This window comes from Hippocampus zosterae, chromosome 6, assembly GCF_025434085.1.
Source record: "Hippocampus zosterae strain Florida chromosome 6, ASM2543408v3, whole genome shotgun sequence".
Classification (NCBI taxonomy): Eukaryota; Metazoa; Chordata; class Actinopteri; order Syngnathiformes; family Syngnathidae; genus Hippocampus; species Hippocampus zosterae.
In genome coordinates, this window is record NC_067456.1 from 1,719,004 (window position 1) to 1,746,789 (window position 27,786).

Sequence of the window (27,786 nt, forward strand, 5' to 3'; positions counted from 1 at the left end):
TCACTGAATATTCATAGCAAGCTGTTGCACTCCTGGTCTGGATCAAACCGTGAGCGTGTCCGTGCGTGAGTGTGTGTGTGTGTGTATATGACGCAAATTAGAAAATAAACAGCAAAGTCATTATTCAGCACGCACACACGCACAAAGCAGGAATCTGCCTAATACCGATAACTCGTATCGGTACGTGCCCATCCTAAGATAAGATAAGATAAGATATCCTTTACTCGTCCCACAATGGGGAAATTTACAGCCTCCCGCAGCAAGAATGTATGTAGAAAGAAGAAAGGAGAAAGAGAAAAAAAAAACAACAACAAACATCTTTCAATTAAATACAATATGAACACAAATGGATACATCGCTAATGCTAATGCTAGCATATTGTAACTAATAACAATAATAACTAGATCATAAGCAGCTCTCATCTTGACCTTACGTGGCGTAAAATTTGCTATCCTAGCTTGAAAAATATGAACAGCTCCGACAGCGCTAACAATGCAAACATTCGTCGATGAATCCAACCATCAAGAAAGTTTTGGACTTAAACTTCCCCTCTACAAATAATATAAAAGGTGTTCTAAATGACAAAAATAATTGAGTCGGTAATAAGAGACTCATTTGGCCAAATTAAAAATCAAGTTTAGCGGTGTCGTCGCAATCGTTTATGGTGCGTTATTGTTAATAAGTTGGGAGAAGAAAGCATCTGAGCTGGGTCGACAAAAGGTCTCGGGAGAGGTGATGCACGTTCATATCGCAAGATGGGCGGGGTGAAAATCTTCCCACAACGCAGAGCGGATTAATATGGCCAACATATTTCGCCGCACGCGCACGCGCTAATGATTTATGCAGCTCATTTGTGGGGGGAAAACTCCCACAAGAGGGATCACCGATGTTATTATCACGTATGGATTCAATTCTTATTACCATTCTGCCTGTTTTTTTTTTTTAATCAACCACATGTTGTGTGTTGCGGGTTTGTTTTTCTTTTGCAAGTTCACTAAAGTGTGCACAGCCATCACTTTAGTTTTTTTTTTTTTGTTATAAATATTTGAATCGATAATATCATGGGGGAAAACTGTCAGTACATCGCGTTTTGGCCCAATTTGGACATTGTCACCTCGGAGTGTACTCACTTTTTTGCCAGCAGTTTAGACCTTGATGGCAGTGGTAAATGTACACCATTTGAAAAGCTACAACTTTGTAAAGTGTCATTCATTTTGTCTTGTCCCATGAAAATATAGAATAAAATATTTGTGGAAGTGTATTATTCCGATATGAAAAAAGTTACAAGGGATAACTGAAATACAAATGCCGTCTTGTCAATGATCATATTCTCAAGATATCTGTTGTATACCGTTTTGCCGCTGGATATTTTGATTTCTTTCGCAAAATAACAAAATCAAAGATCTTGTAAATGATTTCCACAAACACCGGCAAACAATACAAGTTGAAAAGAAAGAAATACAATTGAAATGGTTTCGTTATTTCACATTCATCCTTCTCGGACACTGTCATTCAAAACTTGTTTGTGTGTTGGATGGGATTAGGGTGTGTACCTAATGAAGTGACCGGTGAGCCTACATTAGTGGACGAAACGAGAGGTCACGCAAGGACAGACCACACAAACAACTTTGTATTTGTGTGTGTGTCTGTTTGTGTGTAGACACTGGAGTGAGCAAATTTAGTCTATTTAGTTTATAATAATAATAATAATAATACATTTCATTTATTTCATTTTAGTCAGTCAAGTCAAGTCAAGAGTATTTCTCGAGCACTTTCAAACAGCCATCGCTGCATACAAAGTGCTGTACATGGAGCAATTTCACATGCACAATAAACAGTAAGACAGTGGAGACAGTAAGATAGTCAGTGGGTCAATAGCAAGAGGGGAAGCCCAGCTCATATCGGTGTGCGTTTGTGTGCGTGCGTGCGTGCGCGCGGATCGATGCGTTAGCGCGCTAATGGAGTGCGAGCGTGGGAAAGTACTTGAAGTAAGTAAGGAGAAGTCATAAGAAGTAAATAGAGCAGGCAGAGGATTTGATTCCATCAAGGACAAACGTTTTGTTTGAATAAACGCGTTGAAAATAGTCAACCCCCCCCCCCCTCGCACACACACACACACTCACACTCCAAAATCAATCGAGTTCACACACTGACAAACAGCAACAGCGCTTGCTGTTGACCACTTGTAGGTAAAAACATATTAGATTGTGCTGACCAACTAATTAACTAGTTGGCTCGTCCAACCTAATTCGTTTCAATTGGCTTTGATATCTCAATGCCAATGGAGATATATATCTATAGCTATACATATAGATATAGATATATATACTTGCAAGAGTCAACTTTGTGGTTTTGACAGTTGGCTAACGTGTCGACGCAAACAGGACAAAAATCAAACTGTGACGGTGGGAGTGTGAGGTGTTGCCTCCCGCTGAGACATAATCCATAAAAAGAAAGACGTGATTGACACGAGGAATTGGTTTAAAAAAAAAACAAGGGTTATCGTGGAGTTTTAATAGGTTAATTATAATATTTGTGAAGTTGTATTTTTCAGATCTAAAAGTTCCAATGGATAACATAAAAACAAATAGGTTTTTTTTCAGTTCTTTATAGACATATTTGTAATAAATACACTGTTATCTTCTATAAAACAAAATTCATGATAACTATTAAAAAAACTCAAAATGTTTTAAACCCATTAATGTATAGTAAATAGTCAATTGAAAGTAAATGTATCATTTTAGGGGCTGGATTTGTTATGAAATACAGTTTTATTTCCTCTGTAACATCATTACAGACCAATTCTAGAGATGTGCCCACCATCACCATGTTACAAGCCATCTAATCACATACTGACTAAACTCTATTGCTCTCATTATCATGTTATTTAGCTACCTCCAGTTACTAGCTAGCAAATTAACCACCCAAATAGGCTTTCAAGCTAGCAACCTACTTAGCAAATGAAACCCAAAAAATAAACCCACAAAAACTAGCAACAGCAAGTAACTGTATAAAAGAAAAACGTACAAATTAGCTATCTGACAAGCAAAGAAGAGCCCAAACAACCCCCCCCCCCAAAAAATGGCCCAAACCGTTCGCTAGAGCAAAAAAAATAAAGAAAAATGTATAAAAATTGATAATAACTAAACTTCTTTAATCTCACAAAACAACAAACACTAGATTTACAACAGCTAGCTACCATACTATAAGAAATTAATCCGCTAGTTAGCTATCTGGTACACTAACAAACTCGCTAGCTACAGTAACAAACTAATTTAGTGACTACCAAGTTAGCTAGGTAGTTACCGCTAAAAAAAACAAACAAACTTGTGACTGTACTCCCGAATGACCACAAAATAATTTTTACATAGTTGACTAAGGGAAAAACGATTCATGGAAGTCGTCTCAAAATGCTACGTAGCGATTTGTATTGAGTGGACTATGTAGGGATTTTACACACATACACTTGACCCAAGGGCTGAAACGATTAAGGAATTTTGATACATTGGACAATGAAATGATATCATGTATAACCTCTACTAACTACGAAGACTAACTAACAGTACTCAAAACCGGCCAACTTACAATAAAGTATAGCGATTCCCAAAACAGCCAGCGCGTTAAAGTGCTCAGTTTGTCTTCCAATGGCGGCGTAATGAGGGCGCTCAACGAGCCTCTCGATTTCCCGAGGCGTCATTAGTCATTATTGTACAATTTCATACCCTCATAAAAGTGCGTTATTCCATCGCGACACTTTCATCGCGAGCTCCTTTAATTTGTTGCCTTGCGAAACAAAATGCAAACATCCCAAAGTACACATTGAACAGTTTTTTTTTCTTCTTTCCCAAAGTCCTTTTTCCCCTTGGTGATTGACAGGTGTTAGCGCCCGGGCTTCTAAAGGTTAGTGGGAGTTTCTCAGAGCTCGCTTGAAGGCAAATCGCATGTCAATCAAAATGAGTGGCTGGCAATCACACATGCACGCACGCACACAAAATGTCGCCATTCAGAGACATGGAGAAGACGAGGAGAGAAAAAGCTGTCAAGGTCCTTTCAGACACAACTTATGTTCTTGTCAACCTTCCAGGACCAAACTTATCAAGCAAATACTTATATTAATCATGACATTTTTTATGCATTAAAAAAAAGAGAAAAATATCCATTTAAATGCATCCAATTACAACTAATGCATTTGAATTGCATATTTTGAAAAATATGGTCAATTTGAATACATGACATTTTTCGGTTGTACTGAGAAGGTTTTTAAATGATTCCAAGACTTAAACGTACGTATTACAAACGTGGTATATTTGTATTATCAACTTAAATAGTCATGATTTAAGTAGCCGCTATAAATTTGAATGAAATGAAACAAATACTTAAATATGTCTTCTAAATCTAAATCTAAAATCTAAATCTAAATCAGTTTCAACAATGTATTCAATGGAAGTCCACAAAAAGAATTACCGTGGATTAAATAAACATCATATCCATCAAAAATAAACACACTTTTATTCAAGTATTTTTTTTTCCATTCATTTTTTTTTTTTATTTTGGACATTGATGATGTATTGCGGTCATTATAAATATTTTGTCACTGACAATATGCACAAGAACAACATTAATAATCCGTAATTATTTCTAGAAAATGTATTTTGTCCCAAGCGTTGCAACGATTCTCGAAAATAAAAATGCAAGAAATGCCTGAGGTTGGAGTTGACCGACACGTCTGCAATGGAATGGACAAAAAAATAAAATAAAATTTATGTTCACATCGTCGTACTTTGGACACAAATATGTACACGCTTTTTGTTTTGTTGACGCAAGCTGAGCGTGTACCTCCCTGGTTCATGGAACCAATTACCAAAGTCACACTGCGTTCATTTATATAATGTTTAAAAAAAATTACAAAATCCGCTAGACGTGTGTCCATATGTCTCGGGACAGCAACAGTAAGAATTAAAGTTCGAATGTTTGATGCGATTTTGTTTTGTGTTGTTGTTTTTTTTGCATTCCGCAGTTTTGGGAGTTCAAGCATGTGATAAAATGACAGCTGATGTTAAACCAAAGTGCTCATGCTAATGCTAACGGCAAAGCTAAGAGTACCTCCTCCTTGTGTTGGCGGCGACGGCGACGGCTGTTGTTCGCTGTTCTCCGGTCATTCGAGCAGCTAAAGGCAATAGTCTTTTGTTCTCTTTGGCCACTTCCCTTGTGGCTCAGAAGTTTTGCAGTTCCGGAATGTTCTTGTAGAGGTCCAGAGAGTCGGGGTTGGAGAAAGCCCCTCGCTGAGAAACCTCGCGGCCCGCCAGCACTTGCTTGACGGCCACCTCCACTTTCTTACCGCTCAGCGTGTACTAAACAACCACGATGAGAAGAACGCAAATTACACGATGGCTGTGTTGTCACTAAAGGAGATCATAAATTGGGATTTTTCCATTCGGGTTTCGTATTTTTTTTCGATTTTTAGATCGGGTTTTTATTTGGGAGAAAATACTTGGTTTTAGTGTTAGTTTTTGTGATGTAATTATGCCGTATTTTCAAGTGCAAGGCAAAATTTGGAAAAGGGAAAACAAAATTACAAATCGACTTTTTTTTCTCCGATACAGCCAAAGAATCATACCGAAATAAAATTTAAATGAATGCCGAATGTTCACGTGTGATGTTAACCGGCAAAGACAAAAAAAACAAAGGACATGTCTACGAGAATGATTCATCATTTTGTGATCAATTTTTGACCGTTTCTTCAAATGTGATGAATGGAAAAATTGACTTTGCACTCACGGGAATGTCGGCGATCTGCAGCAGGACGGCGGGCACGTGTCGGGCGGAGAGCGCCTTCCGGACAGCCGCCTTCACGTCTGCCACCAGTTGGCCGCTGAAGGGCTTCCCGGGCGCCATCTTGAGGAAGAGGACCACCCTCTCCTCGCCGTCGGCGTTGTACTGAGGCACGCACAGGCTGTCCGATACCTCCTCAAAGGCCTCCACTGCCATGCGTGCAAAAGACACAACTTTATTGTTTTTTGTTGTTGTTTTTTTGCAGCTAGCAAAAGTCTACACACCCCTCTCCACATGGCCCAAAAATGAGAAGCATTTCCGGACATTCTCCCCCAGCCCCATTATTGTGACCTAATCTGTGCAACTTCATTGAAAGAAAACAAAGTTGGGGTGGGGGGGTGGTAAGTAACAATAACTGAGATCATCACCTGCTGCCACTTCAAGGCTCTCTGATTTACCTCTGGTGAAACATCAATAAAGTTCAGTTGTTCTAGTGGGCTTTTCCTGACATGGATGTGTTTCGTTTATTTTGGTTTCGGAGATACAGTTACTTGCTACTTGCTTTTACATTTTTATTATGTTTATTAATTTATTATGTTAATTAATGTTTAATTATCACATTAATTAATGTGACTTAGCTACAGTTACTAACCCCAAACAAAGTCTTGCTGTTCTTGTAGGCTTTTCCTGACAGTGATATTTTGTTTACAAGGAGAAGTCTGAAATTTTTGAGTTAACACTCACCGATACTTGGAACTGTTCTTAATTTCCGCACGTTTTCATCTCAACATTTCACGTAGTTGTTGTGATTGGCTTGCGTCTTTTTTTTTTTTTTCAATCAATCAACTTGGTCAGCGATTCCTTTGGGGCTCACCGATGTTGTAGATCTCCGAACTGCCGAAGCGAACGCCGTTGGGGTTCAACGTCCCGTCGCTGCACAAGAAATACACAAAGAAGACCATCAATTGGTTTGGAAGAGAAGCCGAGGATGGCGTCAAGACAAGCGGCCATTGTTTTCGTGAACCAACGTTTTGTAATCGCTGCATTTTACATGTCATCTGATAGTTTTTCTATCTGTCTATATATACTGTACATATATATATAAACGGTTGTTTTTTCCTATCTAGTAATTTTGTATTTCTTGTGATATTTGTGTATTCTTTTTGCAATATTTGCTTTATAACTTTCTAATATTTTTTATAACTTAAATTATTTTGAATTATTTCTTCATATCTCCTTGCATCTATTTTTGTATGTGCCATCGAGTAGAATAGAGAAATGATTTTATGTCATGATGAATATTTTCTTTCTTAAGGAATGTTCTTACACATTTGATTAATTGAAATGATTTCTTTGAATATTTTTCTATTCTCATTAGTAATGCATATTTACAACCTGTGGAGTTGTAATATGAATATAGAAAAATATTTCTACAGTGTTTCAAAAATATTTTTGTAGCATTTTTTTGGTAAATTTTTTTTTATTCCATTTTTTTCATCATTTTTGAGTATAGAAAAATGGTATAAAGCATAGTTTAAGGTTGAAATAAAATCTAAACTAAAAATGTCACTTGCATGTTTGGGGTTAGAGATTCAGCGGAGGATCATTTCAGGTTAGAATTTGGGTCTCTCAACATTGCGCCGAACAAAAAAATGCAACAAGAGTTCACCAGCGGCTTTGGTTATCGGGTTCAAAGTCGCACGAACGGCCTGCAAAGGAGCAGCCGGCGCGTTTTACTGACCTCCTGCCAAGCATGACGATGCCTCCCGTCTTGGGATTGATTTTGCAGTAGTCGCCATGGGCCCAGACGCCTACAAACACCAACGCACCACACAAATTGTCAGTCTTGTAAAGTGGCAAGTCGGACGGTTCAATGAGGCCGTCGGGACTAGCGCGGGTTAACTCCATTTTGTTTTTCAGTTAAGCGCAGAAATGTAAAGAGGACATATCTTTGGTGTTCTTGAATAGTGGTCAAAATCAATATTGAGCATCAATTTGACAGATACAATACAATACAATACATGCTGATAGAGGGCAGGCCTTTTTTGTACTCGGCAGTTTTTTCTTGATTCGTAAGTGCGACACTGGACCGGACTGGCACAATATTTTTGGCGCTTTTAATTAATATTTATTAATATAGTATTAATAAATAATATTTAGTATTAAATAATATTTAATCATATTTAATATATTTATTTAATAAATAATATTTAATCATATTATTTAATAAATAATATTAGTATTAATACTAATATTATATTAGTATTTTCTGCAAATAGAATGTTTGTGTGTCTTTGATGTTTCAAAAAAATAATTGTTTTTATTTCCAATTTTTTTCCTTAGATTTTTTTTTTTTTTTTTGTATTAGCCTTCCGGTCAATGGTCTTTTCTCCCCATTTCATAATTTTCAATGATCCTACAAATGACTTGAGTGAATTCCCAAACCCACTGAGCCACTTTTTCAAAACCCAAAACGAGGTGTCCAGTAGGAAAGTGTGCCCCCCCCGCCGCCCCAACTTTTCACTGACCCGGGAAGGTGGAGAAGTAGGCTTTGTGGTACTTGCTGCTGTTGTCGTCGTTCCAGAAATGCGTGGGCTGGCACGGGATGGGTTTCAAGCACACCAGCTCGCCACTTTCTCCCCAAACTGGCTTACCTAAACAACCCATAACACACACATACACTAAACACACACACACCTGGTGGAATATCCCGCAGTCCCTTCCCCCTCAGGATGGTGTTGGAGGAGCTTAGCGAGCTCTTTCCCCACTAAAAAGTGTGTTTAAATGATTCACTGGCCAGGAGGGGACTTAGGGATTGCCTTCAATGTGGGGAGAAAAAAAAAGAAAAAAACATACACACAGGAAGGGTTGAAAGCTGGATAAAAACTCTTAATAAAAAATTGGCTTACGTTTTGTTTCAACCGAGGTTACCCCGGGGATGTTTCGCCTAATTACTCTTGGATTAAAAGAGTCCACTCGGGAGAACAATGTTGTGACAGCTCCTTGCCCAAGGTGAACTTTTTTGAGGCAGGCCCCGGTAAACAATCGTCTGCTTGTTCACCCGCCGCCGCGGGCGCGCTCCTCATTCTTACCCTCCAAATTCCATGCTTCCACGGCCATGCCCAGGTTTCGTGTCTGGATCTCGCCACGATACACCGGAACTGTTGGGTTCTGACCCATGAAACAGGACACGATGTCAGTGCCGCCTGTGGACCCAAAAAATATATATATATATTTTTTAAAGATATGTTTTCACAGGTGGCCCGGTAGTCCAGTGGTTAGCACGTCGACTTCACAGTGCAGAGTTACCGGGTTCGATTCCAGCTCCGGCCTCCCTGTGTGGAGTTTGCATGTTCTCCCCGGGCCTGTGTGGGTTTTCTCCGGGTGCTCCGGTTTAACTCCCACATTCCATTGAACACTCTAAATTGTCCCTAGGTGTGCGAATGGTTGTTCGTTTCTGTGTGCCCTGCGATTGGCTAGCAACCGATTCAGGGTGTCCCCCGCCTACTGCCCGAAGACAGCTGGGATGGGCTCCAGCACCTCCCGCAACCCTAGTGAGGATCAAGCGGCTCGGAAGATGAATGAATGAATGAATGTTTTCACAGTAATTGGTGAATGACGAGTGAGGCTTCAAATTTGGACTCAATCATCGCCGTTTGGCTTTGACGGGACCCCCGCAAGTGGACCTTGCAGGGTCACGGCTTCTTGAGACTTATTTGGAGGGTCTACTCATTAGAGCAACATTTGGTATTTGGCTCCAAGTAAAACAGGGATGCGCACTTCAATCTTGAAAACTCAAGTTGGTCTTTGTAGGTGGGGCCCATTGGAAATAGCCCAAATGACCCTTAAATGGACGACCCAGGACACGCTGGAGAGACTATGGGAACGCCTCAGGATCCCCCGGGAAGTGCTAGAAGAAGTGGTTGGGGAGAGGGAAGTCCGCGTTTCCCTGCTCAACCTGCTGACCCCGTGACCCGACCCGGAAAAGCGGTAGATAATGGATGGATGGACCCTTAAATGGCCACTTCAAATTAAAATGGCGTCTTTTCGGGTATGTCTTTTGGAGACTCTAATGATGATCGGCATTTTGTGCTGCTGAGTGAAAATGGCTTCGGGGGCGTCCCCCCCCCCCGCTTTTTCTCTTTGTGCTTTCCAATAATGCGGTGTTCCCGTCGCCTCCCATTCATCTCCTTTCTTGCCATTGTTCCGCGTCTACCTATGCATGGCAGCCGGCGTCATCCATCTTGTTTGCTGCTCTCTGCCCTTCCTGGCTTCCTATCTATCTATCTTTTCTTCTTCTTCTTCTCATCAATCCCTGGGCCTCACGCTTTTATTATATCGGGCTCTCGTAGCGAGCTTTAATGAGATCCCACGGGGGTCCGGAGAAAAACTTCTGATTAAACGCGCAAGCTCGGGAGTGGGAAGATGCGCAATTATTTCATTATGGTGCTGACTTGTATGGGCGAGCGCGCAAAGTGTATTTTAGGCACTGTTGCGTTCTTTGGCGAAAGTATGGAATGCGTCAGATACTCGCATACGACATTTATCTCAATCCCGCATTTATATATTTTTATCTCAACGCTTCTCATGTGAGAGAGCCTCTGACGGAGGTGACGATCAGGACCCAAGATACGGTTTTTGCAGTATTCTACTGGTTACGAACTACTGGTAAAACGTAAAATCAGTCATTATAAAATCATCATTTGTTTTAATTTTAATTTCCAAATTGATTAGTGTCAAACCATTTTAAAAAATATATATTTAGAAGCCGCAAGATTTTCTCCGGACTGGACTTATTTTTAGTTTTTGTTAAGTTTAGAGGCACAGCAAAGATCATTGACGGAGAGTATTAATAGTTTAGGGCCGAGTATTGACCCTTGGGGAACCCCGTGCATACGACATTTATCTCAATCCCGCATATATATTTTTATCTCAACGCTTCTCATGTGAGAGAGCCTCTGACGGAGGTGACGATCAGGACCCGAGATACGGTCTTTGCAGTATTCTACTGGTTACGATTAGCAGACTCACAGATGGCACACGTGAGGAGTAAAACGTAAAATCAGTCATTATAAAATCATCATTTGTTTTAATTTTAATTTCCAAATTGATTAGTGTCAAACCATTTTAAAAAATATATATTTAGAAGCCGCAAGATTTTCTCCGGACTGGACTTATTTTTAGTTTTTGTTAAGTTTAGAGGCACAGCAAAGATCATTGACGGAGAGTATTAATAGTTTAGGGCCGAGTATTGACCCTTGGGGAACCCCGTGCATACGACATTTATCTCAATCCCGCATATATATTTTTATCTCAACGCTTCTCATGTGAGAGAGCCTCTGACGGAGGTGACGATCAGGACCCAAGATACGGTCTTTGCAGTATTCTACTGGTTACGATTAGCAGACTCACAGATGGCGCACGTGACGAGTAAAACGGCTTCTATGAAACTTCATAGAAGACGTACATTGGCCGTGGCATACGTGGAAAGGTGGCGCCAACTTCTGGCCACTTTGATCTAACATGGCAGATTTCCTGTTTCTTTCCAGGCAGGGTTTTCTTGAGACTTTTTTTTGCGGGTCTCCTCACGCTAGACCTGATTTTAAGTTAAATAGACTTTGGGAAGAGAATTTTCCAAAACAAGAGCAATCTGACACAGAACGAGACAAGAGCCGAGCGAGGGAGTGGCATATGGCGAGTCAGACCGTCTTGAATCAGGATGCGCACCCACCCAGCGGTCAAAGTGTTAAAATCGCCCATGGAGAAGCCATGGGGGTCTCACATCACCTGCTGAAGTGATTTCGCACTTGCAGACAGGCACACACTGCTACACACACACACTTGAACAGAGAGGATGGGTTGTCAGGGTGAAATGGGCAAAGGGGTCCCCTCGCATATGTCACAGTGACCACCGGGCGGCCACATATGTCAGGGATAAATCCTGACACACACACACACACACAGTCATAGCCTCAGGGGTCAAGGTTAGGTGGGCTGGCAGTCAATATCATTGCAGCTTGCTTGTTGCCCTTGACAACGAGGAGGGAAAGCAAACAGGGTGCGGCTCACTGTTGGGTGAAAATGGACATGGGGATGAGTGTGTATGGAGCTAGTAGGTCAGTCCTCTGCCAAGGCCGAACACTCAGCGAAATAAAGTTACGGGCGAATCCAACCCAAAATGGCCACTTTAAATCCAGAATGGCAGACATTTTGGGTGTCGTTTCAGGCATTGGTTGAGACTTTTTTTTTGTAGGTCTACTCATGATAGACACACCTACCAAATTTCAGGCTTTGGGGGGCTGAATTTTAAAATCATTCGAGGAAGCCTCTGAAATGGCAAAAACGTCCCTGAATTGGTTGTTACTTTCCAACATAATTTCTCTTTTTTTTAATAACTCTAAGAAATGTGCTTTTAATTTCCTCTTGCTATTTCAATTTAATTGACGATTAGTTTGACTTGGTGTTTAATATGTCTGGTACCGAAGATTATATCATTTGGTTTAATTTCCAAATTGATTAGTGTCAAACCATTTTTTTAAAAAATATATTCAGAAGCCGCAAGGTTTTCTCCGGACTGGAATTATTTTTATTTTTTTGTTAAGTTTAGAGGCACAGCAAAGATCATAGGGCCGAGTATTGACCCTTGGGGAACCCCATGCATTATCTTCAACTCGTTTGACTTTAAATTGTTCAGCTGTGCATACTTATTTGTGTCATCTAGATAGCTTTTCAACCATTTATGTGACAAACCCTTTGTACCATAGCTCTATAATTTTTCCATTGACATACTGGGATCTACAGGATCAAAAGCTTTTTGGGGGTCTCTGAAAACACCAACAGTCAATTCTTTTTTTTTTATCTTTACGAATTATCATTTTTTCCGCCACATGTTCCATTCCTGCCGTAAACGTCGTACTGATGTTCACTTCAAAGACTATGTTTCGCAATAACATTGCAAAGTCTATGTGCAAATAGTTTTTCAAGAATTTTGGACAACCGTGGTCGTCAAGATTCCAGGTCTGTAATGCGTTTTTTTCCCCCCTCCACTCTTATGAATCCGAATAACTTGCCGTTTTCATGTTGCTGAGTGAAACTCACGCCGGGGGTTGGAATTCATAAAAACTATCTGCTATAAAATAAAGCGTAAAAACATGGCTCCCTCTAGTATTTGGGGTGAAGCGAAAATCTATTTATGGATGTGTAAAAGCCTTTGACTGCCCGTCTATTCACGCCTCCTCCACTGAATGTGTGCGTGTGTGTGTGTGTGTGTGCCTAATGTGTCAGTCAGTAAATGTTAAACGTTTCAGAGCTCACAGAGAGCGACAGATAGCATTCTGCCGCCCTGTCAACACAACAATGGGCTGAAAGGGACTCTGTGGGTGGCCGTGTGCAAAAATGTACATCCTATACATTTTTCCCTTTATGTGTCAATCCCCTTTTTTTTTTTTTTTGTAAGCTCATGTGTGCGGAGCCACTCGTAAGGGAATAAAAGAGAGAAAACATTCAAAATAATAATAAATAAATAATCACCCGAGATGGAGCCCAGCAGGACGTCGCTTTTGATGCAGCGGTACACGTAGTCGTAGCTTTGGGGCTTGAGAGGGGAACCCGTCGACAGGATGGTGTGTAGAGACTGAAGGTTGTGGGTTTCGGCTGAAGCGGGGATAAAAGAGAAAAACGGAAAATATATATTATATATGCGCTGTGTTTATAACTGGGAAAAGCCAAGATCACATTTTTTCATGTCCAGTGTAGACACAAATGAAGGACCAAAAAAAAAAGATATTTAATTTAAATGAAATTATTTTCATGTTATTTAATTAGTAAGTTTAATATTTTAAGTGTCAACAACCACAATAAATAAACAAATGCTTTGGTGTTTTTTTTTCTTCCCCCACCTGCATAATTTGAAGTCACCTATAAGAACCTATTCAAACAAATACAATACAGTAGGTCAAAATATGATGCACTCAGTTTTATGCAGGTAATTCGCTCCACAGAATGGTTTTGTTTGAAATGGAACGGCCACAGAAACAGTCTTCACCCGCACGGCGGGGGATCAGTGCGCGGCAAGAATTGTACGCAGCTGTTGGCGCTCTTTTGTGTGACATAAAAGATGGCATGTGCCAATAAAAAAACGTGTGCGTGCCAAGGTTCAGGAAATGAAGAAAAGAACGAAAATTTTAATTGAAAAAAAAAAAGCATTTTCAGAAAAAAAACGACATTCTATGTTTACAAAACTACAGTAACAAACTAGAAATAGCTATTGAATATTTCTTATTCCGCGAGATGTTGAGAGACCAGTGTTTGCCACAAAAAAACAGAGGGTTGGCTGACGAAAAAAATGTATAAATTAATAGATAGCTAGCTAGCTAGATAGATAGATAGCTAGCTAGCTAGCTAGCTAGATAGATATATAGCTAGCTAGCTAGATAGAGATAGATATATAGCTAGCTAGCTAGATAGAGATAGATATATAGCTAGCTAGCTAGATAGAGATAGATAGATAGCTAGCTAGCTAGCTAGATAGATATATAGCTAGCTAGCTAGCTAGATAGATAGATATATAGCTAGCTAGCTATATAGCTAGCTAGCTAGCTAGATATATAGCTAGCAGATAGACAGATAGACAGATAGACAGATAGCTAGATAGCTAGATAGCTAGATAGCTAGATAGCTAGATAGCTAGATAGCTAGATAGCTAGATAGCTAGATAGCTAGATAGATAGATAGATAGATAGATAGATAGATAGATAGATAGATAGATAGATAGATAGATAGATAGATACATTTTCTTTGCTGAGCCCCGTGCAAAGAAAAACACAAGCACGAGGGTGTGTTGTCCACTGGAGAGGAATCTCAACACACACATGCATGCATACACCAAAACACAAACACACACACACACACAAGTAACTACACAAACAGGCACACACTGCACTAACACGCGCCCACAGGCAGCAGTTGACAGCAGTCGACGGTGAAACAGCGCCAATAAATTTGCGTTTGAACAATAAGAGCAGATGGACATGACAACGCTAACAACGACGATGATGACGGCGAGCGGCCGGGCCGACTAATATCTTTTCGGCCGTTTACGCGGCGGCGAGCGCAACAGTTTGCCGTGCTCGACACTCAATCACCAGCATAAAAGGGGCCCGTTACGCTTCTTCACACAAGTCACCGGGAGCGCCGACTAATTGCTTTTAGTGTTGCGGCTCTCCCGAGATGGGGAAAAGTGGCCCGAGCTCGTAATGGGAGCCGTGTCGGCGCTTATTAGCCGCCCCGCTAATCTTACGACCGTACCCCCCCCCCACCCCCGACCTCCGCCGAGCCTGACACGCCGTCCTCGTTCTCTGCAAACGGCTGCACCGTTGCCCTTGTTTTGGCCCGAGGGGGGGGGGGGAATAAATAAAAATCTGCATAAACGCGGCAAATTGGTTACATAAATTGTCGGGGGCGTAATGATTCACCGGTGCCTCTTGATGCGGGTGGGTTGAGTTGCGCTAGATTAACAAGCGAGATGAACATTTTCATTTTCAGGTCTGGTGTCAGAAATGGGGATGTGTGTGGAAGTAGTATGACATCATCTACGCGGCATGTTATGGAGCAGGCATGTCCAAAGTCCGGCCCGCGGGCCAAATCCAGCCCGCGGTCGAATTTCATCCGGCCCTCGGCCCCCGTCATAAAACCAGTGCCGTCTGGCCCGCAGGTTGGGCGCAATGGAACACGTGTTGCATTGACTGAGGTCTCGTAGACTGGTGAGTGATGTTTCATAGAGTACTGCTTCCCTCTAGTGGCTAAATGAGTAATAGCATTCACTAAATGAGTAATAGCATTTAGACACTAGGGGGCATCACTCACGAGTTAACAAGACATCACTCCGTGTTTATATTGACTGATATGTCATATTTCAAATGATCCTTGCAGTTGTGGATATGTGTATTGCTTGTTCATTTCCCTGTTGTTCGAGTCAAAGGTTTTGTGACTATTGAAAAGTCATGGTGATACATTTTATGTTTCAAATCAATCAATTTGCACTCAGGAGACTTCCGTTTAAGAAAAAGTCAAGTGAATAAGCAGTTGCATGTGATATACCTGTTTCAAATGAACCAAAAGAAATTCTTAAGATTGTTGAAATTAAAATAAAAATGGAAATGTGAAACAGACTGGCTTACTAAAATTTGTTGAACAATATTGTTGTTCAATGTAAGGAATGTCAGCCAAGGTCGGCCCCCCCGACATTTTACCACATAAAATCTGGCCCCCTTGGCAAAAAGTTTGGACACCCCTGTTATAGAGCCTGGCGCAAGAAAGGCAATTGGAGCCCGAAGCGGGAGAAATTGCAGAAAGGGGGATGTGGCGATCACGAAATGGGCCTACGGCTGGGAAGAGGCAGGAAGAAGGTTGGCCTGACGACTGCTGACATGCGTGGTGTCAGAAGTGGGATGGTTAGCTGTGAGAGAAACGTCCCAATACAAAGAGCCAGTCGACACACAATCCTTCCTTCTCACTGTAATGACGGAAGCGCAGACCCCGACTGGTGCCTTCTGCACGCAGCCTCATTCCGTGATGGGACTTCGACTGGTCATAACACAGTTTGGCATCCCACTTCTGACACCGTCACAGAAGGCAACTTATGTGCGTGCGGGTGTGCGTGCGTGCGTGTCACTAACCAGGCTTCAGGTTCCTCTCCTGCAGCACCGACAGCCATTTGGCGCCAGTGCCAAAGATGCTGATGCTGGAGAAGGGAGGAAAATAGTCATTCAGGGGGGGGGGGTACATTGTAATATCGGTCACGCAGTGAACACATGAACGGTCAACCAAACTCTGGATTTGAGATCTTAGTATGAAACCCAAAACATGACTTGATCTCAGGTTGGATACCCGAGTTTGAAGCTTCATTACCCTGGCTTGGGAACCCTCATTTGCAACCCTGACTTCTGGGAATGGCCCTCAAATGGCTGTGTCGCACAAAAATGTCATTCCAGGCGTGGCCTGAGGATTTTTGAGGACCTACGCAGGATAAAGCATGCTTATCTAATATTTTATGTTGCAAAGAGAGGATTTTATCTTTGAAGAACCCATGGAAATGTTTTCTGAGTCATTTTTTATCCTTGTCAGGTCTTCAACACTTAGAATAAGCTTTAAAAAAAAATAGACACTCGGGTTTTTTTTCCCCCTAGGTTGGAATTTTTGAATTTTTGAGGATTGTGTCACCCCTACCACAGTGCCATCGAGACGGTGTCATCTCAGCTCCCCAACCCTGACTAAAATGTGCGCTGCGGTCAGCAAATTTGTGATGCTTTAAAAGGCGCGCTCCAAATGGCCCGTTGCCGTCAGCGATAGAACGCCGGCGTCTTTCTGACACGTGTCAGGTCAAAAAAAAAAACAAAAAAAGAAAGAAAATTGCTGACTAATGAGCTCCTTTCACATCTCAGCAGGAAATATGCATTCATTGGATCGTGCGACGATCGCTCGCGACCTGCTGCTGCTTTAATTGATTACGGCGATGCCAGAACTTTAACGACAGGAGCCGCAGGTGTGCGTGTACTTTTCGGCCAAAATGGCCGCAGACAGAGAAGCTGCCACCATTGCACCATGACAGATACGAGCTTTAAAGTGGGAAATGTTCCTTTTTTTTTTTTTTTAACCAATTAGGGTGCAGACACATTTCCCACATCGCACCGCCGCCAACGGGGAGTGGGGGGGTGGGTAAAGCCCTGTGGGAGAGGCTGACAAGAACATTTTTTTTACACCCTGGTCCTGCGAAGGGAGGTTGGAGCACTTAATTGGGGGCTAAATCTGTCAGAGCCTGCTTAAACTCACAGTGAAGCTTCCGGGCTTTTGGTCTTCCGCTGGTCCACTCGCCTTTTCACGTCCGATAATTGGCATTTACGGCTACTTGCAGATTCTTTTTGGCCACACGTGTTGATGGTAGCATCTTTGACATAAAACCGTCATGACGGGAGCTACGTCACACAAGACATGTTTTTCTGTCATGGCTCCTTGAGACCTTTTTTTTGTGGGTCTACTTAACGATAGCCGTGCCTACCAAATCCCATAGAGCAGGGGTGTCCAGACTTTTTGCCAAGGGGGCCAGATTTTATGTGGTAAAATGTCGGGGGGGCCGACCTTGGCTGACATTCTTTACATTGAACAACAATATTGTTCAACAAATTTTAGTAAGCCAGTCTGTTTCACGTTTCCATTTTTATTTTAATTTCAACAATCTTAAGAATTTCTTTTGGTTCATTTGAAACAGGAATTTGAAATATGACATATCAGTCAATATAAACACGGAGTGATGCCCTCTAGTGTCTAAATGCTATTACTCATTTAGTGAATGTTATTACTCATTTAGCCACTAGAGGGAAGCAGTACTCTATGAAACATCACTCACCAGTCTACGAGACCTCAGTCAATGCAACACGTGTTCCATTGCGCCCAACCTGCGGGCCAGACGGCACTGATTTTATGACGGGGGCCGAGGGCCGGATGAAATTCGACCGCGGGCCGGATTTGGCCCGCGGGCCGGACTTTGGACATGCCTGTCATAGAGCCACCCAAAACTGACTCGGGAGGCTGAATTATTCCAATCCTCCCAAAGTGGCTCGACGAAAGCAATTTCTGGGGAATTGACACAGCCAAATGGGAAAGTTTTCCACGGCTGAACGGCAGGATGCTTAATCCCGTGACCCTGAACGGATTGTGTTCCCTTCCGACTTTATTTCACTTTGCGATATAACTCGTGGCGACCCGCGCACTCTCACCCCCCCATCAACGACTCAGATGAAAATGGATTGATTTGAACCTACAGAGTCAATCCCATCACTCCCGAGTCCACGTATCTCTCGTCTACTTTTTTTGTGTGTCTGTGGAGGTAGGAGGTGTGGGGGGGGGGGTCACATTGGTGGTTACCATAGCGATAAAAGCTGCTGCGGTTAATCAAAGCAGATCTTACGCAAGAGCGAGCGGCGTTATCTTTGAATTGTCATTGTTTGCTTGGCACCGAAGTCGATGCGCCCGATTGGTTTTTTTGTTTTTTTTTTGTTTTCCCTTCGTCTTTCTCTGCCCGACGCTCCGGTGAACGCGTCCTGGTCACGCCTCACCTCGTATTTCAACAATTCCCACCGCTCGGTGGGACCAAGTCCAAATACTCTGTTACTGAACTCCCTGAGAGATTTCATGTTCCCTGTGCTTTACTTACTTTTCTGGACCATATGTTTCCCTGTTGACTTTTAACTTGTATTCTTTTTTTACTTTTATTTAGACGCACTCGCAGCTGACAACGAGGCGCTCTAAAGCAGGCATGCTGTATTTGAGATTACAATGCATTTTTGGGGTGGAGGCATAGCTAGATAGCACGCAATTGAGTCCTACGCAGATCTTTCACAAATATAGCCGCTGAATCATTATCCCACCCCCGCCCCCAACAAGTATCTGTACTTTTACTTGTAGCGCGAGTACTCTTGTGCGAGCGACGAGACACTGACAACCGGTAGTTTGGTCTTGCCTTGTCTTGTTACACACCGGGGGTTGAGAATGGGATTTCAAGACAGAGGTAGGGTTTCAAATTAGGGTGTCAAGAGTTTCAGTGCAGGGTTTCGAACCAGAGTAACAATTTCAAATTTATGTTTGGGATTCATGAGGAGGTTTCAAGATGGGGTTAGAGCTTCAAACCCTGGGTAAGGTTTCAAATTAGGGTTTGTAATAAGCGTTCTGTTTCTAAGAAGGGTTAGGATTTCATGGTTGGGTTTCAAGTCATTAGGGTTTGGTACAACAGGTAGGGTTTCAAATAAAGGGTAGGGTTTCAGACCCGAGTTAGAATTTCAAATTATGGTCTCAGGTCTGGTTAGGTTTCCAAACCAGGATTAAGGCTGCCAATCAGTTTTCGTCATGAGATTAAAAGGGTTAGGTTAGGGTTTCAATTTTTTTACAAAGTTTTACAAAGGTCTAATGTTTCAAAGTTGGGCTTCCAACAAGGTTTTGAGTTTTAAACAAGGGTTAGGGTGTCCAATTAAGATTTTATGCCTGGGTACGGTGAGAATTTCAAATAAAGTTGCCAAGCCTGGGTAAGGTTTACAAGCCAGGGTAGGCCACCGCATCTATCAATTTACCACATTTTTTTTCGGCTGACACGTCACACATTCAAGCAACATTCCAGGTCATGTGACCGCCGGATTGCTCACCCCAGTGTCTCGGTCAAGTTCCAGAGGACGTTGGGGGTCGGGATGAGCGGCGAGCCGTCATACAGGACCACCGAGGCGCCCACCGCCAGCGACGACACCAGCCAGTTCCACATCATCCAGCCCGTCTGCCAACACGCAGGCACGCACACGCACTTCGTTACGGCGGTAAGAGCAACACAATGTCAATCAAGACCGGTCGTCGTGGCAACCTACGGTAGTGTAGTAGATGATGACGTCACTGCTGCTCATGTTGCCGTGGAGGATGTGTTCTTTAAGGTGCTGGATTAGGGTGCCCTGCGCGCACACACACACACACACACACACACAATTAATTTTTCATATTTAGAAATTTCATATTCAAAAAAAGGTTAGGGTTCAAAGTTGTTTCTGGTCCTTATTTACTAGCCGTTTGTTTTTTTTTTTATTGCAGCCAGTCTGTTGGCGATCTCCACTAATTTGGCAACCCGCTCACTGCTTTTCATCATCACCACTCCCACCCCGACAGGGACCAAAAAAAAAACATGTTGAGAGGGCCTCCCCCTCTTCCTCCTGCCGCAGTCACCAGCCGTCACCGCTGGACGTCACGGGCCGCCGGGCGCTTTTCATCTGGCGTTTTTTTTCCTGATGAAAGCCGCGACAAAGGCGGGAAAAAGCCTGTAATTGGCTGAGGGCCAAACGTTTTGACAGTGCCGTTACTGTCCAATTATGCATGGAGCAAGACGAGGATGAGCCCTACACAAAATGACGGACGAAACTGCGGGTGGAGCTGAGGGGACGGAAAAAAACTAAACAGGAGAGGGGAAACTGTAGAGGATTTAGTTGGGGTCAGGGTTTTTTAAATTCATGTTTCAAGTTGTTGGGGTTTTTTTTGTTATAATTTTAGGTCATAGGCATGGTTTCTTTAAGGGGTGGTCTTTTGAAATGAGTCTGTGTGTGGCGAGCCTGGGCTATACTGCCAGTCAGTCGCTCAACCCTCCTCCAATATGCTGATGGAACTCTGCTGCCCTCTGGTGGAAAATGAGACAATGACGGGAATGTTTCCATAGAAGTTAAACTAGAAGCTCCAACGCTGTGAGGTTTCAAAATAGGGTTTGAAGCCACGGCTGAGGTCTCAAGCCAGAGTGTGTGTTTTGCTCTCCGTGTAGAGCCCGCTAGCGTTCTTCTCACCCCAGCCGAGTGGACCATGCACTTGGGAGCTCCGGTGGTTCCTGATGAGTACATAATGAAAAGCGGGTGGCTGAAGGGCAGCTGCTCAAACTCCAGCTGGGGGAGATGATCGCCATCGCCACGACCGGATGCCAGGAAGTCGTCGATAAACACACTGGACAGAACAACATTAATAAAAACCTCAGATATATATAAACCTGTTTTTCACGCTTTCAACCAATGGGAGACGATCGTACGACATCACTTTGACGGAGGGGGTGAGGGAGGGAAAAGACTCGCTTGCACGTTTTTCTAAAAAGATGCCAAGTGTGCTAGCTTCAAGTTATTTGTTATTGCCAGTTGAGGTTCATTTTGAAAGTGACACACATGAAACAAAAGAAAATTAAACAGTGGATATCAAATTGCCAAAATGCCAAAAGGGAAATTTTCAAACATAAAAAAGTCTGCTGCCTTAATGCAAACTACAATGCTAAACAGCATTGAGAGGGCTAACGGAATTTAACGGAGATGTCACGGTACAAAAAAAAAAAGAGACCAAAGCAGTATCAATTAACACACTCAAGTGTTCACCCAAATGTCATCATAACAAAAGGTTGATAGCTTAACGCTAACATATAATGTAAAACGCCATTGACCGGCTAAAGGGAACTAGCACTGATGTGACAGTAGTAATAAACCTAAAAACAACTCTTACTTTATACCCCTCATCCCTCCCCTCCCAGGTACACATCACCAAAATGTTCAATCATTTCTTGTGAGCAAAGTCCACTAGCTTAATGCTAATGTGTACTGTGAAACACCAGAAAGAGGCAAAGAGAAATTAGCATAAATGTTACGATCTATGCCATTATTTGTGAGCATACCTGTTGGGGATTTTGGAGAGGTCGACGTGTTGTTTGTCGCGAGCGTATGGAATCACGACCACCTTCTGCAGGTCAGGAAGGCCTATGGGACAGACACACGCACACGTACGCACTTTGGGTATTTTTGTTCGCCACACAAAAGTAGAGTCTGGCAAGATTCCCACAGAAAAGTGTGGGAATCTATTGACTTGGTTTTGACACCGAAATACAGTAAAGAGTTTGGGTTTTGAGCCTGGGTAAGGGTTTTAATTAAATAAGGGCTGAGGCTTCAAATTAGGGTCTCCAAGGGGGAAAATTGCGGTTCCAAGCTCGGGCTAGCGTTTCAAGTCTGGGTAAGGGTTTTAACAAGGGTTGAGGTTTCTGCTTCAAACTCCGATTTAGTTTCCACATTTAGGACTTTGAAGTAGAGTTTGAAATTAAGGTTCGGGTTTCAAGCCAACATAACATAAGGTTTAAGTTTTCAAATTAGGGTATCAAACCATAGTTAGCTAATGATTCAAAGTCTGGTTTTAAGACAGGGCTGGGATTGTTTGGGTTCTAAATTCAGATTCATTCAGATTTGAGGACAGGGTAAGGGTTTAAAACTAGAGTTTGAAGGGTTATAGTTTTTGTCCACATTTTTTCTTGAGTGTTCCAAAGCAAAGTATTTACTGTTTCGAGACTGGTTTAGGGTTTCTCGTAAGGATTAGGGTTTCAACAACGTGCTTCAAGGTAGAAATAGGGGTTTGATACATCCTTTCAAGTTGGAGTTACAATTATGAGTCAGGCAAAAAAGGCTTTTAACCCTGTTTTTGGGATGAAAAAAAGATTTTAAAGTCGGGTTTCAAGTTGTCATTGGGGTTGGTTTCGGATCAGGATTCGGGGTTTCCTAACCTTTGACGACGCAGGTGAGCTTCTCCATGTGGTCGTGAGTTTTCCCGTTGTAAACCACAGCGGCGACAGACAGCAACAGCTTGGGCTGGATTTGCGAGAACCGGTCCAGAACGCCCTGACAACACCACAAAGAGGAAGGTACGGTTTCAAGCAAGGGTCCAAAGTCAAATGAGGTTTTTAAAGAAAGCTTAGGTGTTTCAAACGACTCAAGTAAAAAGAAAAAAATTAGCTGAGCAAATTAAAATAAAACCTGCATGTGTAAATTCAGATTTTGCTCTGATCAGAAAATGAGCAAGAAAACAATTATTAACGCTTACTCAAGTAATTAATGACTTTTGACTTTTATTTCATTCGTAGCAGCACATTACTTAAGTACACTTTTTGGCATGAGTTTTTCTCCTTGCGTCTGTATTGCATTTGTTGTGCCACACTTGTCCAGGGGAGGCGCTACAACACCACAAAAGACATGAGCTGCACTTTAAAGCTCAGAAATACAGCAAGGGAAAAAAATTCTATTTGAGCTTTCTTTACCTTGTTATCGACCATATATATTTTTTTATGCACGATCATATTTCCACACCTTTCGTTGGTTAAAACACAAATGAGTAAAAACAAGATACTTGCTTACATTGACCCCAAAGTCGACTGACGTGGAGCTCCAAATGGCTCCGATGCTGGCCACTGCCAACATGGCTTCCACCGCGTGGATGCCGTTGGGAAGGTAGCCTACCAGCATACGCGCACATTAACACAACAGCCTGAAATTAATATCAAGCAACAAAAACTCAATAGGATTGTGGTATTACTCATATATTTTCACTGCATACGAAGCAGATGACATTTTAAAATGTCAAAGACCTCCTCGAAAAAGTCGAGTTTCAAGTCATGGGTTTTCAAATGATTTTTTTATCCCTTTAAATCTGTTTTTGGGTTTTTTTGTTTGTTTGTTTCGCTTGGCGGATGTAATCAAGAAGGTGAAGCTCAATCAAGTCAAGCTAAGATGGGGGGCGTCTTGATCTTATCAAAAGGTGCCAGCGAAGTGCCGCCGAATGGAATGAAAATGGCACCACTCTGCTATGTGCAGTCATAAACGATTTACTGACACAATTAACAGAGCAAGCAACCTCGTGTGCGAGGGCAAGGCGGGCATGTGTGCTAGCTCATCAGCTGAGTGCTCATAAAATATCTTCTCTGTAGTGATCGGGAGGGACAAGGGCATTGCAGACATTGCTTCATTCATTTCTCTTCTGACATTAGCGTAGGTTTTCTGCCAGAGGACAAGTGATCATTGGCGAAGAAAATTGTACGGAAGAGGATTTTTAAAGTATGGTTTCAAATGAGGGTTTGAAGCCATGGTTCATATTTTTTTTAAAAAGTTGTGTTATGAGTCTGGTTAAGATTTTAGACAACGAAAGTAGGGTTTCAAGTCAGGGTGAGGTCAAGGCTTTAAATGAATGAGTCACTCAGTGGCACATTTTAAAAACACAATATTATAATTCTAAAATAAATTCAATTTTACATGCACCCTTTTTATGGATTTGTTTAATTTTGTCTAATTCTCCCATTCTTATCCTTGATTTTGCGTGGACGTGGCATTTATGGTATTTGCTCACTGGTGGTGCAGGATGCAGCTTTCTTTTGGTACCGGATGCATCAAGCCAGGCAGTGAAATCCGCCCTTCACAAATATTAAAGTCCGCATCCAAAAGGACGCCGTGTTTGTTTAGACCACGAGTATTCCGCAGTCATCCTCTCCTGGATTTGCGTGATGGTTTTTTTGTTGTTTGTTTGTTGTTTTATTTTTTTAGCATTAGCATTCTGGAAACTCACCCACGACTCTGTCTCCAGTGCGGACGCCCATCTTCCTCATGGCAGCGGCAAACAACGCCACATCACGCCTCAGCTCCCGGAACGTGACTTTCACGATCTCCTCGTTAGCCTCAGCTGGGAAAAAAAAATACTTCTTTTTTTTTTTTTTAAGTTCAAATAAATATTTCCACATATTTTTTTTAAGTGCAAACATAATTACACCGCTATTGATCCGATACCAAGTGCCATACAGGACCAGTATATCCGATATCAACAAACGCATACAGCAAGACGCCACTGGTGGGTAACAGCAGCCAAAATATGGAACCATAATCAGATTAGGACTCCACAGGGAATATGCTAGCACAGGCTATCTTTTGTCGGCCCGCACGCAAGCACACCCACACACCACGCGCACACACGCCTATTCATTTGCAGAGCGACGTAATGTAATGAAGGTGACGTACATCGATCGCGGTGCCTAAAAGCAATGTCAAAACGTGGGTTTTCTCCGGGTACAATGGTTTCCTCCCTCATTCCCAAAACACGGGTGGGCAGGTTAATGGAACACTCTAAATTGTCCCTAGGTGTGCGGGTGAGCGCGGATGGTTGTTTATCTATGTGTGCCCTGCGATTGGTTGGCAACCGGTTCAGGGTGTCTCTGAAGACTACTTGAAGACAGCTGGGATAGGCTCCAGCATGTCCGTGACCCTTGTGTGGAGAAGAGGATTTGAAAAACTAAACAAAAAACAAATATGCAATATAAAAATGGCATCAAAATTACAAAAGATTGTACATTTATACATTGTGAATTGCAAATATCCAAGGGAACGTTGTACTAAAAATAACATATAAAGACAAAAAATAATAATAATAATTATCAAAACAATGTCATGATGGTCCAGTGGTTAGCACGTCGGCTTCACAGTGCAGAGGTACCGGGTTCGATTCCAGCTCCGGCCTCCCTGTGTGGAGTTTGCATGTTCTCCCCGGGCCTGCGTGGGTTTTCTCCGGGTGCTCCGGTTTCCTCCCACATTCCAAAAATATGCATGGCAGGCTGATTGAACACTCTAAATTGTCCCTAGGTGTGAGTGTGAATGGTTGTTCGTCTCTGTGTGCCCTGCGATTGGCTGGCAACCGATTCAGGGTGTCCCCTGCCTACTGCCCGGAGACAGCTGGGATAGGCTCCAGCACCCCCCGCGACCCTTGTGAGGATCAAGCGGTTCGGAAGATGAATGAATGAATGAATAATAATAACTATCAAAACAACGTCATGATGGCTGGCTATGTACGGTAATTACAAGTTTTGGCCATCCATTTTGACACGGCCCTTTCTTATGAAGTGTGTCTCTTCAGTGTGTTTGTGTGTGTGTGTGCGCGTGCATGCGCAGCGTACTCACTTGCAGCATAAAGAGCAACTTTGTCCTGCTCGGCATGTTTGAGCAGGTTCTCTGCAAAGTTGAGGCGAGCGCCTAAAAACCACTCTGGAACGTCCGAAATACGCTTGGATACGTCCACAACCTGGAGTCCACACACGCCAGCACATAGGCAGAGACGCGTGTCGCATGGATGCACAAATATGGACAGAGACACAACAGATAGCGATAAACACAAGGACACACACACACACACGCAGGAAAAGGAACATACACACACACACACACACACACACACACACAAACATGTTTGACACAAATACACAAAAAGCGACATACACACAAATGCACACAGACAGACACGCACACTGGTCATTTGAAAGCAATTATACAAAGAACACACCTTGTCACAAGACATGTCCCCCCCCCCCACCCCCACAGCTTTCGATGCCCACTATTATTGTTTTATCTAAATGTGGCAAGCTGCAATAGCTGAATTTTGTGTCAAGTCAAATTTATTTCTATAGCCCTTAATTACAAAAAGTCTTAAAGGGCTTCTCTTGCTCACATTGGACAAATATCAACGACATCCCCTCGTCTTGCCCCAGAGGTTGACATGGAGGGGGGGGAAAAAACTCAACTCGTTTTGTTGTTGTTTTTTTTTCGGACAAATTGAGCACCACTTACCTGGTGGTAGGGTTTGGAGCTAACCACCCCGCAGAATCTCCACACGTGCGACCAGAAATCGGCATAGCAGTCCACCGACCACTGGTATAAGTCCCCGTAGTTGACTTGCAGTCAGAGACACAAACACACAAACTTGCGTCAAACAGCAAATCAGCCCCGCATCATCGAAGCCTTTTCACGGCGACTGAAAACAGCCAAGAAACACCTTGGCACTTACAAAGGTCTGGTGAATGATAACGCTACATGCTAACCTCCAACTTTAGCTCCTGACGTCACACACTGTTTACAGTTGAAAAGCATTTGTTTGGTTGACAGAGATGCTCCTCTCTTCACCTCAACGTGGTTCCTTGGCAACCAAAAGATGTAATATAAAGTACCGTGCATCTGTGCTTTTCAAGGGGGCTTGGGACTGGTGGGGCCACTGAATTGAGAAAATCTGTGTATAATTGATTAACCTCCATTAAAATTGCTTGAATTCTAAAACAGGTATAAATGCGAATATCTTTCAATATTTGAAAAAAAATCCGTGTATACGTAGATGATGGTGACAATTTGAAACAACAACGGATCATTTTCCCTTTATTTTGCATCCGCTTTCCTTTGATTTTGTTTAATAAAAGGCGCTTGTCTGTTTCAGCGGCGGTGGATAACGTGTTCTTTTACATTGCCACTGACCGGCCTTGGCGGAGGTGCACCGCCTCAGCGCTCACTTGTCCTACTTTATTGCAGCCAGTAATCCCACAACGATGAAAGCTAAATTGAAGCCCCTGAACAAAATGAGATCCACAGAGCCAGCGACTCACCCAGGTCGAGCCCGTGCTCGCGGTTCACCTGCCGCCTGAACTGGTCCATCCGCGTGTCCCTCTTGGAGTGCGGGTACCACAGCACCTTATCGCCCGCCTCCATGATTGTGTCGCTCTTGTCTTTGGACATGTTGGCGTCCTTGTCCGGCCTTCACTTGACGACACCTCGCTCGCTCTGGCTGAAGACTACAAGCTAAGCTAACAGTCAGCTATCCGGCTCGTCCGTGTACTCCAGTGGGAAGCTC

At 42.7% G+C, this 27,786-nt stretch overlaps 1 protein-coding gene across 1 annotated transcript; it reads right to left on the minus strand.

The window, feature by feature from the left end:
- Window positions 1–4,980: 4,980 nt before the first annotated feature.
- aacs (acetoacetyl-CoA synthetase) lies at window positions 4,981–27,786 on the minus strand. The gene is made up of 18 exons (XM_052068942.1): window positions 27,542–27,786; window positions 26,739–26,842; window positions 26,076–26,196; window positions 24,697–24,810; window positions 23,496–23,593; window positions 22,868–22,982; window positions 21,995–22,076; window positions 21,132–21,285; window positions 20,178–20,258; window positions 19,965–20,089; window positions 16,449–16,513; window positions 13,303–13,425; window positions 8,865–8,978; window positions 8,301–8,426; window positions 7,514–7,583; window positions 6,647–6,705; window positions 5,779–5,981; window positions 4,981–5,351 (listed from the first exon to the last, which is right to left on the minus strand). The coding sequence occupies exons 1-18, from the start codon at window positions 27,669–27,671 to the stop codon at window positions 5,214–5,216; spliced, it is 2,022 nt and encodes a 673-aa protein (XP_051924902.1). The 5' UTR covers window positions 27,672–27,786; the 3' UTR covers window positions 4,981–5,213.